Source organism: Artemia sp. Qi Xiang Cuo, chromosome 15 (assembly GCF_049724085.1).
Source record: "Artemia sp. Qi Xiang Cuo chromosome 15, ASM4972408v1, whole genome shotgun sequence".
NCBI classification, from domain to species: Eukaryota; Metazoa; Arthropoda; class Branchiopoda; order Anostraca; family Artemiidae; genus Artemia; species Artemia sp. Qi Xiang Cuo.
The window spans coordinates 33,196,500-33,215,579 of record NC_142808.1 but is presented as its reverse complement, the minus strand read 5'-3'; the positions used below and the strand labels follow the sequence as shown (position 1 = coordinate 33,215,579).

At 36.5% G+C, this 19,080-nt stretch overlaps 2 protein-coding genes across 2 annotated transcripts in view; one reads left to right on the top strand and one right to left on the bottom strand.

Moving 5' to 3' along the window:
* LOC148943584 (UDP-glycosyltransferase UGT5-like) overlaps positions 1 to 2,878 on the bottom strand; it is a 39,129-nt gene extending 36,251 nt beyond the window's left edge. The window contains exon 1 of the mRNA XM_089100883.1: positions 1,802 to 2,878. Within this exon, the coding sequence (XP_088957009.1) occupies positions 1,802 to 2,608 (807 nt within the window). The 5' untranslated portion in view covers positions 2,609 to 2,878. The remainder of the gene's footprint in view (positions 1 to 1,801) is intronic.
* LOC148943583 (F-box/LRR-repeat protein 5-like) overlaps positions 1 to 18,760 on the top strand; it is a 138,271-nt gene extending 119,511 nt beyond the window's left edge. Inside the window, exon 7 of the mRNA XM_089100881.1 lies at positions 17,697 to 18,760. Within this exon, the coding sequence (XP_088957007.1) occupies positions 17,697 to 18,168 (472 nt within the window). The 3' untranslated portion in view covers positions 18,169 to 18,760. The remainder of the gene's footprint in view (positions 1 to 17,696) is intronic.
* Positions 18,761 to 19,080: the final 320 nt, after the last annotated feature.

The following is a 19,080-nucleotide window of genomic DNA, read 5'->3' as shown; positions in this document are numbered from 1 at the left end:
GGTCTAAGACCAAAAAAAAAAATACATTGTGCCAGCTTCACTATTTGCTTAGGCAGAGCTATTGCCCTGCCTGTGATTTCTGTTCCTTTTGAGTTTAATTTACCTATAGATAATGATCCGTGGTAGTTTTACGCTTGGAAGATTATTTTACTCTTATTTGAAGATTATTCATTATTTGAAGTTTTTTTTTTATTAATACTTTCAAAAATAACATTCATCTTTCCTATTAGTTCGACGGTATCAAGAAGTTTTGTGATGACAATACTTTGGGTTTTGACTACTAAAATACCGCAAATTTATTTAATAATGATATAACTGCCACCCAAAAATGGAAACTTCTATTAAAATATTTTAATTTCAACCAAAAAACCTATTTAATGAGAAAACACATGAACTCTCACCCAGGTCGTCAAGTAGGAACTTGGCAGTTGTGGCTTCCAAGCCCTCATCGTTTTGGACAACTATATATATTGTTGTGTTGTTTTTGTTTGCTTTTTTTCCCAAAAAAAGACTGCCAAATAAGGATGGGAAATTACTACAAAAATAATAAACATTAATGCAGTTTAGTATTCTTAAAAACTTCCGTTTGTCAATTATCCAGTAGCCTAAATATGCAAATTTTCAAAGCTCGAAAAAAAAAAGCTGTAGTTGGAATTCCCTGTAATTTGAGTAGACATCTACTATATTCTAAAGATAAATTACGAATAAACATCCTTTTTTTGTTTATCGACAGTAAAGATACATAGCTATTTTGTTTCCTCTTTTTTTTTGTTTACCACCTAAAAACTGCCTGCTTTCACGCCTTCAGTAAATGCATAAGTAGGATGTATATGATGCCCAAGGAAGAATAAAAGATTTTTTTTTGTCTTTTTGTGCCAATACTTATCCAACTGTTCCTTATAATTAGGGGTGGTCACGAATCTGAAGTCACTTGAATATATACTGAGGCTAAAATAGCGACTGAATTCAGAGAACAGTCATAGAAAAATTCAAAAATATTTTCGTGCATTTAAAATCACTTGTAAATTTTCTTCCGTATAAATAATTTCTATTCATTTTACTACAAGGGTAGAATGAAGAAACAGCTTTAGACGGATTGAAGTAATCTCAGAATTTAGCCTTTGCAAGTCATGTTCCCTTTGCATGTCATGTTAAATAACGCCAATTCCTGAAATTGTAGGAAAAGGACAAGGATTTTTTAAATTGTTTATTTTAAGAATCGTGTGTGTGTGTGGGTGGGGGGGGGGTATTTTTGTCTTTTTTTGTTTGTTAATGAAAGTGCAAAAAACGGTATTTCAAAATCTAGGGCGGCAACTGCCCTCCTCTCTCTGCCTCCCTAATTGATGCCATGGTTGCGTTCTTTGAGTCTTTAGTTTGAGATCTTTGTACTATAAATTTTAATTTTTGTTAACGATTAGCGCCAAAATTTGAGAGTACAGCTTGTCCCTTTCTCTCTCACACTCACTCTCCCTCTCCCCCTCTCTCTCTCTCACGCCCTTTCCTTCTCTCCATCTCTCTCTCTCTCTCTCTCTCTCTCTCTCTCTCTCTCTCTCTCTCTCTCTCTCTCTCTCTCTCTCTCTCTCTCTCTCTCTCTCTCTCTCTCTCTCTCTCTCTCTCTCTCTCTCTCTCTCTCTCTCTCTCTCTCTCTCTCTCTCTCTCTCTCTCTCTCTCTCTCTCTCTCTCTCTCTCTCTCTCTCTCTCTCTCTTCCATTCTTTCTAGCTTGTTCTTTGTCTCATTTAGCAGTTTGAATCTTAGGAGTTTTTTTTAACCGAGCGTGGAATAAGCAAGAAAAGCTCATACCTTAGGGAGAGGTTTTGGAGGCTTGCATGTCATAGCTCCGATTTTAACATAATTCGGTGGTATTGGGTGAGGTTCCGTGATTATATCGTCAAAGTTGCCCAGGATAAGGGCGGTTCTTTCTCTTTCTATCTCCAAAAATGGAGGCACACCTGGTACATGCTCACCTAGCATTTTTTCAACTTTCTTAATGTCTCTCTGTCTGAAGGCTCTAGCCATTTCTCCGAAAACAAATTGTTGAACTCGATCAAAAAAACCGAAAGGTGGGCTTTTGGTTGTTGTCATGAATGAATATAGTGAGTAGTCGAATTGTTGTCCTACTGCGTGGAAGTTATGGTGCACGTTGGGCACACTTGCTAAATACACTAATTTTGTGTCCCATAGGTGTACAAATCCTAGTGCGAACTCGTTAAGCACCGAGTCAATGATAACTAAGTCTACTGTACTATTGAGTAGTTGTTGGAAATCGGGATTATTCCAAGTTTTCTCAAAACCTTCCCTTAGTAACTTTGGAAATGTTTCAACCATCGCTTCAATTGGTATTATAAACTCACTTTTTAGTCGTTTGGTCAGGTATGAGTCAAACACAGCATTAAGTTGCATTCCAATGTTGATTTCCTTAAATGGGGGCACAGAACGAGCTGGAAATGATGTTACTACTGTCACGTCGTGGCCTTTTTTAACTAATAGTTCGAATAAAGGCTCAGCAACATACTTGTGACTAGGGGTTCCACTACATGAAAAAGCTACTATTCTAGCTGCACTTGAAAAACTCACTACAGTCATGAAAATGAACCAACTTAAGCCCATATTGTACTTATCAGGATGTTAACTATATCACTACCAACACAGCTACTTTGTCTTCATTAATACATTACTGGAAATCTTGATTTAAATTAATATCTGCATCCTCGGCCTTTTGCTAAGAACAGGTTACCCTGGCGGTCTTATTCTTGAGTTGTTTAGAACAGAGAATATGGTGAAACTAACGTAGTTTCTATCTCAGTTTTTTGTATCTGATCCAATTCCTGATTTAATCGATCATTCGAGACAAAAATGGAACTGGTAGTGAATTATAAGCGAGCAAAGTCACCTCTGACCGCTGAGTTTGAAAACATCATCAATAGCTAACCTCGTATAGCTGTTAACCTCGCTTCATAATTTATAGCTTGTTTACAGAGCTGGTTCTTAAATGGATGTTATGTTTGTTTAAAACGGTATAATATATTTCGTAATCCAGTACTGAGTCTAGTCTCCTTGCTGACTAGCATGAGGATTATATTAAAGGCAATAAAACCAGAACTTCTACAGTTAATATGGAGATATGGAAGTGTAAGGGTTGGGAAATAGCAATGATTTTCGGGACTGTTCCTATTCTACCCCTTTGTTAAATAAAAAGAAAGGAGAGAGAAAAACATTGCTTTGCTTCTATCTGGTCAATTTGATATTCATTGAACTGAATTTGCTGTACTTTGAGCTGCTTTCCTTTTTTTTAATGCAAATTCGAAATTGTAAAAAATACTTTAACATTTTAAATATCAATTATTATTAATGTAGTTATTTGGAAATTAAAAGAATTAAATTTTTAGAAGTAAAATTTTAGGAATGCAAGAAATGCATTTACCAAGACTATTATTTATAGTTTGATGTTCAATTTCTCTCATTATTATATACAATCCTCTCATTATTATAACCCCCAGGCCAGGATTTACCAATAGCCCCAGTAGGTCTGGGCCTAGGGTCGCACATTGCCAGAAGGCGCAATAAATTATCGCTGAATGATTTTTTCTTCTTAACAAAAACTGAACTACGGGGACTTATCGTCGAAGTGCCAGATGAACTCCGCCGCCGCGCTGCCTGTTCACAGAAAAGTGATTTTAAAACAACATAGAATTTCCGTGACCAGTTTCAAACTATTAGATGTCTCCAAAGAATGGCAGCTATGAGTTCTGTATCACCTCTCTCATTCATTACTATTGGCTCATCAGTTGTGTCCTTTTCAGTGCTTCCGCTATCCCCGATTTTTCGTGGATTTCCCTGAAAATCTTGGAAAAACGGAGCGTCAAAAACGCTTGGGTCTAGAAGCATCAAAGCTTTCAATCCGGCCCTGATAATCCCTACTTGTTATGCCTAGTAGAGAAAAAGCAACTCCCAATGTGCGAGAGCTTTGTTTTTGCATTGCAAGTTTCGGATAATGAGGGCTATTCGATTGAAAAAGGAAAGGGTGTGCAAGGTTTCGTAGAGTAGCGAGACTAAACCAAACTATAAATTCTTGATTTTGTATACTGAACCCTTCTAGTTGGTTAACATGTATAAAGATTATCTAACGAAAATTTAACTGAAACTTCATTTTATGTTCACATATAGTCTTACCAAAACGAAAAGGCGTATATGACACTTTTTTCGACAAAAGTTTGAAAGTGTGAAAGATTCTGTTACGGGTCTTTATCTGTATCGTCGCTATCGTAGGAAGACCAGTTATGATTGCGGCAAAAGGTTTTCCAATCTATAGCTCTAAGTGCTCCTAAAATGACTGTGCTCTATCTATCCTGGTCCTCGACTACAAAATTCATGTAATGAAAAACAACAATTTCTCAAGAAGAAGAAAAACTAGTTTCAGGACAATCGGGGACATTCAATTTCCCTCCAGTTTAAATAATACGTAGAAAACATGGTCAATTTTTCAATTAATGCGTCAATTCAAAGATTGGTGGAAAAAATTGATGATGTCGATGGAATTCTAAGCAAGTACAAGCATGGCTCTGATTTAAACAACAAACAGCATATTTATTTTAATGACACATTAGTTTTTGTCTCCTTGTATTCTTTGACGTTACTTAGAAACCACCGCGTAATTATTGAATATTTATGCTGTGTTATAAACTGAGATGATTTGTAAAAAAAAAAAAAAACTAATGCTATAAATCTTCTCTGATATTCTTTGGACATTTTTTGAAATGTTCTGTAACACCAAAATTGCTAGTAAAATTGTCACATCCGAGATACCCACCGAGCGCGATGTGCCGTAACCATTAATCAAATTTGAAGTTTGGGAAACATCTTGACAATCATTCAATAGTGTTTTAGAAATGCATCTAAGCTCCATAGTTCTACTTCAGTAAATATGAGAAGAAAATTTATGAAAGGGAGTGACTGGTGGTAAAACTTGCAATTTAAATTAGGAAAAAGTACCTTATGGTCAATAGCTCAGATCAGCTAAATTGAACTTCTTTTTGTGTTTCTTTTTTTTTTGTTTTTTTGTTTGTTGGTTTTTTTTTTTTATTTTTTTTTATGCAAATATGTGTTAGTGAATCTAGTGCTTGTTCAGCTTTCGTTAAGGCGAGCATTAACTGAAAATATTTTGATATGCCTTTTTGGCGACTTTTTACCTTGATTTTTTTAAATGAATATAGCTGAAAAATTACTTGTTTTTTCATACAGGTTTTTACATTGGGTACCAAAATATAACCTGGATTGATTTATAAATTGCACTTTTAATACAATATACATTTTTAAATTACGACTTTGGAAATATCAAGCCTGTCTACAGTTCATCGTAGTCAGCTGCAACTCATGTCTTGATCGTCAACCGAGGCTGTATCCGGGGGAGGCCACCGGGTTTGAACCCTCTCCACCTGAAATTTTTAGGATTTACCCAAGGTAGCTGAGTAATAAGGAATCAAGTTATCTCTTCTCCCCATGTTTGAGGTCCCATGTTTCGGGCTCATTAAGGAGCATAAAGACTACCACTGCATCAAGTACTGATTGTTTTATAATATACGGGTCTTGTTTGATAAAAAGTGGTAGCCTTCGATTAGAGCTTAACTCTCTGTTGGCTCTACTTGAATATATATGTTGCTTATTTTGTGTGTGTTAAATTAAATTTTGAATATCCTTGTCTTGGTCTTCAGGGATATTTTAATGCAATCTTAACACGTGCATTGAAATTGGAGGAAGACGTGGAAGGATGTTAGACTCGTACACGTGGCCTAGGTCTGTGACTGAGAAACCAAATTTGTTAGCACGCCTTTATGCTTGTTCAATACCCATAGAATGTAGTCAAGTACGAAATTGAACAGGGTAGGTGGATAGATGCATTCTTGACGACTAGAATTTTGAAGTGTTGGGAGACGTGTTCATGTACTCGCATTTCGACAAGAGTATTTGGCCACTAGTTTTTACAGTTTTGTGGCCCTTTCTTAAATTTAGGGACAATAATAAAGGTTTTAATTCCTTCGTGGGCTATTTACACTATCAAATATCGTGGATGACAACATAAAGCTCATTTGTTTGCTGAGTCCAGCAGTACGCTTGCAGTTTTAGCTGTTCCGCCGTCGCATCCCAGGCTTTTGTTGTTTTTAAGAAGTTTAAAACCACACCTGACCTCTTCTTTGCTAAGTTATTGTCTAAGAATATGGATGTCAGCTAAATTTGAAATAGAAATCTAACAATTCATTTTGCAGACCCTGAGATCCAAGAATTCCCATTACACATTGGAATTAATTCCCATTACAAGTATCCTGGATGACAACATAAAGCTCATTTGTCTGCTGAGTCCAGCAGTACACTTTCAGTTTTAGCTGTTCCGCCGTCGCACCCCAGGCTTTTGTTGTTTTTAAGAAGTTTAAAACCACACCTGACCTCTTCTTTGCTAAGTTGTTGTCTAAGAATATGGATGTCAGCTAAATTTGAAATAGAAATCTAACAATTCATTTTGCAGACCCTGAGATCCAAGAATTCCCATTACACATTGGAATTAATTCCCATGATGACAACATAAAGCTCATTTGTCTGCTGAGTCCAGCAGTACACTTCCAGTTTTAGCTGTTCCGCCGTCGCACCCCAGGCTTTTGTTGTTTTTAAGAAGTTTAAAACCACACATAACCTCTTCTTTGCTAAGTTGTTGTCTAAGAATATGGATGTCAGCTAAATTCTAAAAAGAAATCTAACAATTCATTTTGCAGACCCTGACATCCAAGAATTCCCATTACACACGGGAATTAATTCCCATTACAAATATCATGGATGACAACATAAAGCTCATTTGTCTGCTGAGTCCAGCAGTACGCTTGCAGTTTTAGCTGTTCCGCCGTCGCACCCCAGGCTTTTGTTGTTTTTAAGAAGTTTAATACCACACCTAACCTCTTCTTTGCTCAGTTGTTGTGTAAGAATATAGATGTCAGCTAAATTCGAAAAAGAAATCTAATAATTCATTTTGCAGACCCTGAGATCCAAGAATTCCCATTACACATGGGAATCATTTGCTCAGTTGTTGTGTAAGAATATGGATGTCAGCTAAATTCGAAAAAGAAATCTAATAATTCATTTTGCAGACCCTGAGATCCAAGAATTCCCATTACACATGGGAATCATTTGCTCAGTTGTTGTGTAAGAATATGGATGTCAGCTAAATTCTAAAAAGAAATCTAACAATTCATTTTGCAGACCCTGACATCCAAGAATTCCCATTACACACGGGAATTAATTCCCATTACAAATATCATGGATGACAAGATAAAGCTCATTTGTCTGCTGAGTCCAGCAGTACGCTTGCAGTTTTAGCTGTTTCGGCGTCGCACCCCAGGCTTTTGTTTTTTTTAAGAAGTTTAAAACCACACCTAACCTCTTCTTTGCTCAGTTGTTGTGTAAGAATATGGATGTCAGCTAAATCCGAAAAAGAAATCTAATAATTCATTTTGCAGACCCTGAGATCCAAGAATTCCCATTACAAATATCATGGATGACAACATAAAGCTCATTTGCCTGCTGAATCCAGCGGTACGTTTGCAGTTTTAGCTGTTCCACCGTCGCACCCCAGGCTTTTGTTGTTTTTAAGAAGTTTAAAACCACATCTAACCTCTTCTTTGCTCAGTTGTTGTGTAAGAATATGGATATCAGCTAAATTCGAAAAAGAAATCTAATAATTCATTTTGCAAACCCTGAGATCCAAGAATTCCCATTACACATGGGAATCATTTGCTCAGTTGTTGTGTAAGAATATGGATGTCAGCTAAATTCGAAAAAGAAATCTAATAATTCATTTTGCAGACCCTGAGATCCAAGAATTCTCATTACAAATGGGAATTAATTCCCATTACAAACATCATGGATGACACCATAAAGCTCATTTGCCTGCTGAGTCCAGCAGTACGTTTGCAGTTTTAGCTGTTCCGGCGTCGCACCCCAGGCTTTTGTTTTTTTTTAAGAAGTTTAAAACCACACCTAACCTCTTCTTTGCTCAGTTGTTGTGTGAGAATATGGATGTCAGCTAAATACGAAAAAGAAATCTAATAATTCATTTTGCAGACCCTGAGATCCAAGAATTCCCATTACACATAGGAATTAATTCCCATTACAAATATCATGGATGACAACATAAAGCTCATTTGCCTGCTGAATCCAGCAGTACGTTTTCAGTTTTAGCTGTTCCACCGTCGTACCCCAGGCTTTTGTTGTTTTTAAGAAGTTTAAAACCACATCTAACCTCTTCTTTGCTCAGTTGTTGTGTAAGAATATGGATATCAGCTAAATTCGAAAAAGATATCTAATAATTCATTTTGCAGACCCTGAGATCCAAGAATTCCCATTACACGTGGGAATTAATTCCCATTACAAACATCATGGATGACACCATAAAGCTTATTTGCCTGCTGAGTCCAGCAGTACGTTTGCAGTTTTAGCTGTTCCGTCGTCGCACCCCAGGCTTTTGTTTTTTTTAAGAAGTTTAAAACCACACCTAACCTCTTCTTTGCTCAGTTGTTGTGTGAGAATATGGATGTCAGCTAAATCCGAAAAAGAAATCTAATAATTCATTTTGCAGACCCTGAGATCCAAGAATTCCCATTACACATGGGTATTAATTCCCATTACAATTATCATGGATGACAACATAAAGCTCATTTGCCTGCTGAGTCCAGCAGTAGGTTTGCAATTTTAGCTGTTCCACCGTCGCACCCCAGGCTTTTGTTGTTTTTAAGAAGTTTAAAACCACAACTAACCTCTTCTTTGCTAAGTTGTTGTCTAAGAATATGGATGTCAGCTAACTTCAAAAAAGAAATGTAACAATTCATTTTGCAGATCCTGAGATCCAAGAATTTCAATTACACATGGGAATTAATCTTAAAAGGTTCGTTGGGATTATTGACATTTTGTATGTATTCATAAACTTTAAGGGAAGGGTGCTTCCTCATATTTAACCCTTAGAAAGGGGCGTTTTTAAGACAAAAATATGTATGCTCTTAAAAATTTTGTATGAGGATCTGCTATCTTTCGCCCCCTTTGTGGTACTGTGGCGCTCTAGCAGTTTTTATGAATGTATACATGGAGAAATAAGAGGAAAAATGCATTTTTGACAGTATATTTACCGTAGAATATATATCCGAGGGAGAAGATTTGCATAGGGCCACACCGTAAGGCATAAATAAGTTGTCCGTCAAAAATCGTTCCAAACAGATTTGAGTGCCCCGCCATGGTTTTGATCATTGCAACGAATTTAATGGCAATCCTCGAAAAGTAATTATACCTTGCCTAGTCAATTGGGGAACTTCAAAGTACCTAAATCTAAATTAGAACTCATGCTAATATCGTTGAAAATAGTAATTACTGTATTGATCTGGCAGTGACATAGCCCGGAGGTCTTTGGACCGGGGGGCCCATAGCCCGGGGAAGGGGGAATAATACATTTTGAAAAATGCTAAAGTATTTTCAGTGAAACATACTTTTTTGGTACTTGCATATTAAATGGAACGCTCTCAATAAGTGAAGTTAGGTTAATCCTAATGAAATATAAGAAAAGATGATGATAATATAATACTTTAGAAACAAAATTATGGAAACTATGACAAAGGATTGTGGAAAGCAGGCTACGCAGAACGCATTATATTAAATACTTAACCTAACCCCTTCTATATATTAAATATGTAATAAAAATAAACATACATCGTAGTTTTCCCGCTCAAAATAAGCAAATCGTAACCGAACAAGGAAGAAAAACCGGTTTTGGATAGATCTTACACAGCATAATTCTTGAGTGCGTTCCGTTTAACAGACAAGTACCCTTTTTTTGCTATCTTCATTGAAAAAATCGAGAAACAACGAAATCACCCCCCTCCCTCCACTAGATCTAAAAAAGAATATATTTATCCCCCCACTTCGTTGACAGCAGGTTCTTGTGTTGGAGGAAGCTAGTTAGGCTAGTTAATAACATTCCTATAATTTTATTCCAGTTTAATTTGACCGATTTTGATATGACTTGCGAGAATCACTTGGCACCCGTCATGTTATACTTCTTGACAAACAGGATCTATTCAATCATTATACTGAACATTTTAGATGTTTGGTTTGGTTGATGAACATTTAGAGCTAATGGAGTTAACAAGCTGCCGGTGGTGTATCTGCTGATGTATATGGACCGCCGTATACAAATAACATGACAGTAAGATCAAAGCTTATTGATATTTGGCACTACATCCTCGGCGCATACAAACATCTCCCATTTACTCTGTCATTAGCGGGTCAGTGTAAATTTGTCAGTCACTGAATAATGGTGCTCTCATTTGATCTGCCATCAGCGGTCCAATTACCCTGGAACACGTATTTTGGCAGACACTTTCTCAAAATGCCTTTGAAACCAACTTGAGACTTTGCAACCTACTTGTAATTCCTAAAAACATCTAATAATAACATTGCACTACTAATTGCCAATTTTTATATAGTATTGGAATAAATTAATTTAAAATTAGGTTCTTTAAAATTTAGTGTTGCAACGTCGAAGTCAAGTTTCGCGTTCAAGAGAAATCTGACTTGTCTAACCGTGAAAAAATCGAATGTCGCTTATGTTGTTTAAATGTACTCCAGAGCACTTGTATCTGGGTCCTGGTTTATATAATGGTTATGATAGGGAATGATCATACTGTCTTATATTTATATATAGTGATATGGACACGAATAGGTCTTACATTTACAAATAAAATCAACATTAAGCAAGGTGGAAAAAACAACTTAGACAATACTGAAATTAATAAAAAAAAAAGTTTTTTTTTTAACTGAAAGCAAGGAGCAGTATTAAAAGCTCAAAAAGAACAGAAATGATTCCGGGTACTTATGGTACACACTCGAGAAGTGAAGTTAGGTTATTCCTAAAGAAACACACAAAAATATAATTAAAATACAATACTTTAGTCAGAAATTAGGAAAATCACAACAAAGAATTATGGTAGGGGGAGGGGACACACAGAACGCATTACATTAGATACCTAACCAAGCCCAATCATTTCTATTTATTAAATATTTAATAAAAATATATATACAACGTAGATGACAACTGAGCCTAAGCTAATTTTCTTCAAATACTGACAGGGGTAAACCGGTTATTGCCTGATCTGTAAATCCAAATTATCGGGTGTGTGCCATATAAAAAACAAGTACCTAATTCCGTATATGAAGGGGTTGCCCCCCTCCTCAATACATTGCTCTTTATGCTTAAGTTTGACTGTTGGTCCCAATTTTTTACGAGCGACTTCAAAAACATAAGAACCGTTTAATTAGAATAGGAAGCTTTTTTAAATGTGCTTAAGAACGTCAGCGTGAAGAGTAAGGTATTGAGAAGGAGGGCAACCCTTCATATACGGAGTAATCTTTGTTCGTTTTGAGTTTTAATGTTGCACCTAACTTTAAGTTGAAAAAACTCGACTTTCGTATTTAATTTCTGATTGTTTTTCAAATAATGACTGTAAATCTGGCTCAACCTCCATGAAAAATGTCCTCCCCTCACGGGAAACACCTCCGTGGAAAGTTCCTCCCACGCAAAATACACCCCCTCCCGTAAAATTCCTGCCTGCCACTCCATCCTCGCTGAAAATCCCCCTCTGTAAAATTTCTTGCAGAAGATTCAGCCTGAAAAATTTTCATTAGTGTACTTTCATTTCAAAATTACTAAGTTCTAATCATTTTTCCAATCACTCTGGAAATCTCTCTTCCGTGAAAGTTATTTCCTGGAAATCCAAATACGCTGAAAGTTTCCCCCAGACAATTCCTCCGGAATATCTGCACATGCTAAATTGAGTAGGCAAACAGAAGATAAGACAAATAAAAAGAATTTCGTATAGGAATTCTTTCAAATCCCCTTAGTGTAAAATTTCCCTGGAAAACTCACCCCTGGAAATTTCTCTACACGGAAAATTATCCCCAGGAAACCCACCCCAAATACCAAATCCCCCTCGAAAAATGTCTGTATACTTCCCAATAACAAATACTATACAGAAACAATTGGTAAATTTCATAACTTACAGACCTATCCCCAGGGGCTGGGGGGTCATGTTATCTCCAAAGGCACAGTTTTGGGACTACGTTGACCAAAATGGCTATCTCAAAACTTTGATTGGGTTTTTGGGGGAAAAGAGGTTGGGGAGGGAGGCTAGTTCCCTCCAATACTTTTGGTCACTTATAAAGGGCACTAAAACTTTTAATTTTCGTTCAATTCAAATGTGCCCTCTCCCGATGTTCAAGGAATATTGGTTTGAAACGGTTACCCCTGGAAAAAAAAAAAATAAAATAAACATGCATCCGTCATCTTTCTTCTGACAAAAAATACAAAATTCTACACTTTTGTGGATAGGAGCTTGAAACATATACAGACAGGGTTCTCTGCGATACGCTGAATCTGATGGTGTGATTTTCTTTAAGATTCTTTGACTTTTAGGTGGTATTTCCCCCTTTTTTTGAAAATCAGGCGAATTTTCTCCGGCTTGTACCCTTTTATGGGTAACACTAACCTTAATAAAACTTATATATTTCGATTCAGCATAATAAGCATAAGCATAATCTTGCATGGATGATCGTATCGAATCAATGGTCCTAGAATATCGAGATAGGACTCATTCGTACGGAATTTAAAAGCTTTAGTGCCCTTTTTAAGTGACCAAAAAGGTTGTAGGGCAACTAGTCCGCCTCCATTGCCCTTTTTTCCCAAAGTCATCCGATCAAAAATTTAAGATATCCATTTTTTTTTCAACATATTTTACGTCCGAGAGGAATTTTCAGCAGAGTCGGAATCCTGTGGGGGATTTATGTGTAGGGGGATCTTTCATGGGGAAGTTATCACCAGGAGATATTTTCCATAAGAAATTTTTCGCTAGATAAACTTTCCATCTGAGAGGGTTTCAGAGGAATTTTTCCACATAGGGGGAAAATTTCTGTGGAGAATTTGCAGTGAGGATAGTGAGGATGCAGTGAGGAATTGTCCAGGGGTAATTTCTCCGGAAGACCGATTTTACATAGGAGGAACTTTCCAGGGAGGAAATTTCGGCGGATGGGATTTTCAACGAAGGAGGAGGGGGACCTCCTGGAATTATTTGTAAAACGATCCAAAGTTTAATATAATAAACAGGTTTTTTTTCTTATTGAGCAAAACTAAAATACAAAAAGTACGGAAATTCTTCCCTATGTGAGGGCGGCTGTTCCCTCCTTAATCCCCCCCCTCTTTACGGTAAAGTGTCGACATGTTTTCCCAATTCTTTAAGACTCTTGAAACACAAGGACTGTTTAATTAGAATCAGAACTGTTTTTAAAAGTACTAAAAAACTTTAGTGTGAAGAGAGGAGTATTGAAGAAGGGGCAGCCTCCGTCATATACAGAAAAAATTCTGCTTGCTTGAAGTTTGAATGTTGCTCCTTGGTTTCAGTAAAAAAACTTGTTTTTTTTAATTAACTAAAAAAAAACTTTCCGAAAAAAGAAGTTTTTCATAGAAAAGTAATAGCCATATTAAACTTAGATCAGCAAAAATAAATTCCTATAATAATTCAAACTCGAAACTTCGAGAAATTACTATTAAAGAATAAATGAAACCGAAAACGAACAGAAATAAAATGAACAATCGTAGCTAACAAACATACAAGAGGTGCTAATATAAATGAATAAATAAATGTTTTAGAAGAAGAAGTTTTAAAAGAAGAACTGTGCGGTTTTAGAAAGGGTAGAGGATTTTTCGACCAATTTTTCACTTTTAGATTAATAATTGAGAAGTGCCTGAGTCATCAAAGGCCTTTAGCCCTCAGTTTTATAGATTCTGAGCAAGCCTTTGATTCAGTGGATAGGAGAGCATTAGCCGAGGTCTTATCCTTGTATGGTATGCCAGACTAATCAGAGGTAACGCTTTAGCGTTGCCTATAGCAAAGGCCATACTGCTCCAATGTTTTATTATTTATTTATTTACTATTATTATATTTTTTTCCCACAGGCAGTTCGCTTAGAAGAAGCTATGGTAAAAGCTTCAAAGGTGGCTCATTCGACTGAAAATCCGAGGCTCTAGTACCATTCTTGGGATTCAGGATTAACTAGCAGATAACGGACACCCCTTTTACACCTACGATTTCCCCAAACACATCCATACAAAATTTTGAGATAGCCATTTTGTTCTACCCCCCATTGCACTTCCTGGTTGAAGGGCCAAGAAACGGAGATCAGCACCGGCGGTAGGGACTGTAAAGTCCAATGCCGTATTCTTTACCGTTTTTACCATTTTGTTCTATGTAGTTGATTTCCAGATAGAAATTATGTTTTTGAGGAGGACACTCCTCCACAGCCCTTAGGGCACGGCTTATAAGTTATGCCCTGGGGGCATATAATTTTTTATAGAAAGGTTTGTCGTAGAAACTTCAAAAAGGGTTCATTCGATTGGAAATTCAAAGGGCTAGCGGCCTTTTTAATGATTAAAAGTGATTGGAGGGCAACTAACCCCCCTCTCACGCCCACCTTTTCCCCAAACCCATCCAATCAAAATTTTGAGATGTCCATTTTTTTCGACATATTTTACGTCCGGGAGAAATTTTCAGCTGAGTCGGAATCCTGTGGGGATTTATGTGTAGGGGAATCTTTCATGGTGAAATTATCACCAGGAGATGTTTTCCATAAGGAAATTTTTCGCTGGATAAACTTTCCATGTGGGAGGGTTTCAGACGAATTTTCCACATAGGGGGAAAATTTCTTGGGGATTTGGCAGCGAGGATAGAATTGTCCATGGGTAATTTCCCCGGAAGAAGGATTTTACATAGGAGGAACTTTCCAGGGAGGAAATTTCGGCGGATAGGATTTTCAGCGAAGGAGGAGGGGGACTTCCTGGAATTATTTGTAAAACGATCCAAAGTTTAAAAAAATAAACTGGTTTTTTCTTATTGAGCTAAACTAAAATATAAAAAACGGAAATTCTTCCCTATGTGAGGGCGGCTGTTCCCTCCTCAATACCCCCCTCTTTACGGTAAAGCGTCGACATGTTTTCCAATTCTTTAAGGACGGCTCTTGAAACACAAGGACTGTTTAATTAGAATCAGAACTTGTTTTTAAAAGTACTAAAAAACTTTAGTGTGAAGAGAGGGGTATTGAAATCATATGCGGAAAAAATTCAGCTTGCTTGAAGTTTGAATGTTGCTCCTTAGTTTCAGTAAAAAACTTGTTTTTTTTAATTAACTAAAAACAAATTCTAAAAAAAGAAGTTTTTCATAGAAAAGTAATAGCCATATTAAACATAGATCAGCAGAAATAAATTCCTATCATAATTCAAACTCGAAACTTCGAGAAATTATTATTAAAGAATAAATGAAACCGAAAAAACAGAACTTAAATAAACAATCATAGCAAATAAACAAACAAGAAAAATGAATAAATAAATGTTTTAGAAGAAGAAGTTTTAAAAGAAGAACTGTGCGGTTTTAGAAAGGGTAGAAGATTTTTCGACCAATTTTTCACTTTTAGATTAATAATTGAGAAATGCCGGAGTCATCAAAGACCTTAAGTCCTCAGTTTTATAGAAATTAACATAATTTGGATGCAAAACCCCTATGCCTTCCCAAGGCCAGAACAAAATTTGCACTTTACTGAAAAAATACAAATGAATGTGTATTGTCTGTTTAATATACATATACTGGTATTTAGTAGTCAAAACGTTAATATTATTTGATCTATTAAAGTTATAAAAGGAAAAACATTTATATTTTTTCAGTAAAGTGCAAATTTTTTTCTAGGCTTGGGAAGCCATAGGGGTTTTACGCCCAACTAATGTTAGTTTCTGCTCGTTTTGAGTTTGACTGGGTTAATTATTGTAATTTCTGTTCGTTTTGGGTTTCATTTATTTATCGATGCTCATTTGTGGTAGTTTCACGCTTGGTATATTATTTAATTTTATTGTTGCTCATTTTTTGTTTAATGGAGTTCTTTACTTTTCTTTGAAAAACTTTTTTTGTGGAAAAAGTTTCTTAAATTAATTATTAGTAAAGACGGCGGGGGCAGTGAAGATGTTAAAATTAGAATAGCCAAGGCTCAGGGTGTTTTTCAAGGTTGAGAAATGTTTGGAAGAGTAGGAAGACAAGTCTGCGGACCAAGAATAGAATTTTGGAAGCTGCAATGATGACAGTGGTCAAGTATGGTTCTGGACCGTTGGCGCTCCGGAAAACGGAGGAAGATCTGTTAGATGTTTTCCAGAGAAATTTCCGATGAGTTGTTTTGGGTACCCGACTGACTGATCCGTCTCTCAAACGGTAGGCTGTACGAAAAGTGTGGTTCTATCCTGCTTTCTAGGGCTGTAATGAGAGAAAGGTTGAGATGGCTAGGGCACGTCCCGCAAACGAAAGATGACCAATTGCCAAAGATTGTCCTTTTTGGCCAACCTTCTAAGGCTAAGCGAAAAGCAGGACGTCCTCGGTTGAGATGGGAGGATAATATAAGGTAAGATTGAAAGGGATGTGAACTTCATAGGATGGTGTGAAGAGGGAGGCTTTAAATAGATCGAAATGGAAGAGGAGCCTGCGTAGCTGTATTGACCTCAGGTGGCTTGGTGCTGCGGTGAGTTGTTAGGGGTAGTAGTATATAATAAGAAGCAGTAAAAAGAAAAGAACGTCAATGAACCACATGGAATATCAGTTACCTGTGTTCTAGGCATGTATGAAAGGATCGGTTTCCGTGTTTTTTGAAGGGTTTGAGGATTTAAGAACGCCTTTGAATTATATTGAAATTTAAAATAATATCTACTAGACATGTTGGGAGGGGAGCCGGGCATCCGGGATGTATTTGTTCGCATGAAAAATAAGGCATAGCCTACATAAGTTTGAAAACGCTTTTACATCATTTAATTAAGCATATTTTTTTGGACGAAAGACCAAGATATTAATGAATTCAAAACTAAAATAATTTGAGGACTCGTGGTCTCGAATCATGGGTAACAAGATGATAACTCGTATTTTACCCCTTTTTAGATCATATTTGATCTAACTTGGTGACGTGGTTCATGAAGTTTGTCAAAACTGTTTCCATTGAATATCTATTTTTACGGTAGTGTGTGTCCTGTACGTATGTAGGATTGTTTTTTAAAGGGTTTACATCTCTAATGGAAATGGGAGGGGAAAACAGGTTTTATAAGAAATCATAGAAAATTGTAGTATTTTTTAGATTTAGGGTAGGCTATATACCCTAAATCTAAAAACTACTACGATAATGGATATAAACAGACTTTTTATGCGTTTTTTTTTTATTTTGTGTAAACCCCGCCAACCCCCGAAAAAAATCTTTTGTCCCCCCCCCCTCAGAAAAAATTCTGAATACGGCCCGTGTATGCTTGATCAAATATGAGCAGAGAAGGTTTTTCGAGGGAGGCAAAATTTTGGGACACAACTTCGATTAAAAACGAAGAATAGGTTGAAGAAAAAACTTCTACTTAGTCTTAGCCTCGGGTGATTCCCTCCCCTTCTTTATGGATGTGTTTTATTCAGGCATAGCTTGATAGCCGGAGGTCCATAAACTAATTCTAATATTAAATAGATATACGATGTAGATGATTAAGATACGCGGTATTTTTTTTTTTTTTAATGTATCCACGGTTTTTACTTTCATTAGATGCTATTTTCTTTTCTAGTTTGCGAATAAAAGGTGGCTGTTCGCAGATGACCCATTTGATTCTTGATGGATGTGATAGACTCACGGACACGGGGCTTGAGCGTCTCGGAGCTTGTTTTACAACTCTGGTAGCATGTGGATCTTCAAAAGATGGAGACTGCTGCTTCAAAAAACGGAAACTTGAACCAAGCCCTAATCTGTCCACCGGGTTGATTCACCTTTCGCTCTCTGGCTGTAGTAAGGTTACTGATTACGGTATAAAGACTCTTTTAAGAGTCACTTTGGATCGCGGCTCTTTGAGGTATCTAGACATCAGTGGATGTCTTAACGTATCAGCAGGTGTATTGAGACAGGTTATTCACTATTCACCAAACCTGAAACCGGAATTTTTATTTTATTGCAACCTGGTAATTGATGGTCCTTATGAAGCTGAAGCTAATGGGTGCCAGAATTTAGGTTGCAAGTTTAGAAGTTGCTGTTGCTTAGAATAATTTTGAAGCCGGAGTTCTTTTTTCTATTTTTTTTTTTCTTATTTATATGCAATTCTGCGTATCTTCTTTGGTCTCTGTCTTGTGACTCTTAATGGCAAGTGATTAGTTAGCTTAATTGGTTTTTCAGATTAATTGAACTTCGGCAATAAAGTTTTTTTTTCTGTAAAGGATGAAACTTCATCATTTCACGTCTATTCATATCCTATTGTAGTAAATATTAAGATTTTTATATTCTAAAGAGTGTTTTTTAAGGTTTTTTTTAGTGGGAGCTTAATCCCTCAAGCAGCACTTCAAGGTGCCTCCGGCGGTACTTGTTAATAATACAGAACACACTCAAGAAGTGAAGATAGGTTAATCCTAATGAAATACATTGAAGTATGATGAAATAATACCTTAGTCACAAAACGATGGAAACTGCATCAGAGAATTATGGAAAAACGGCCACCCAGAACGCGTTATATTAAATATCTAATCTAACATAACCTAACCTAATCAAAATGCCGACGCTGTATATTAAATATTTAATTAAAATATACCTATGGCGTAGTTTTTCCACTGAGCCTAAGCTAATTGTCTCCGAATACAGGTAGTTAAACCGATATCTATGAGATCTTACGGATCAAGACTCTCGACTGTGTTCAGGATAATTAACAAGTACCCCTCGGGCTTCTTTTCCGCCAAGGATGTTTCCTAAACAGTTAAAGATTTCACAAAAAAAATGAAAAGTGATTTCCCACTTAACCAGATATGGAAGCATAAAATCCTTAAACGGCCATATACGAAAAAAAGTGATAAAGAGCAAAAAGTAAAGACATTACACAAAAAATTTTGTAAACTCGTTTGTTAATAACACATTAGAGCCTGTGGTGCCAACTGTAGCAGGGGTATTTACCCCCCCCCCTCCCCCGCCTC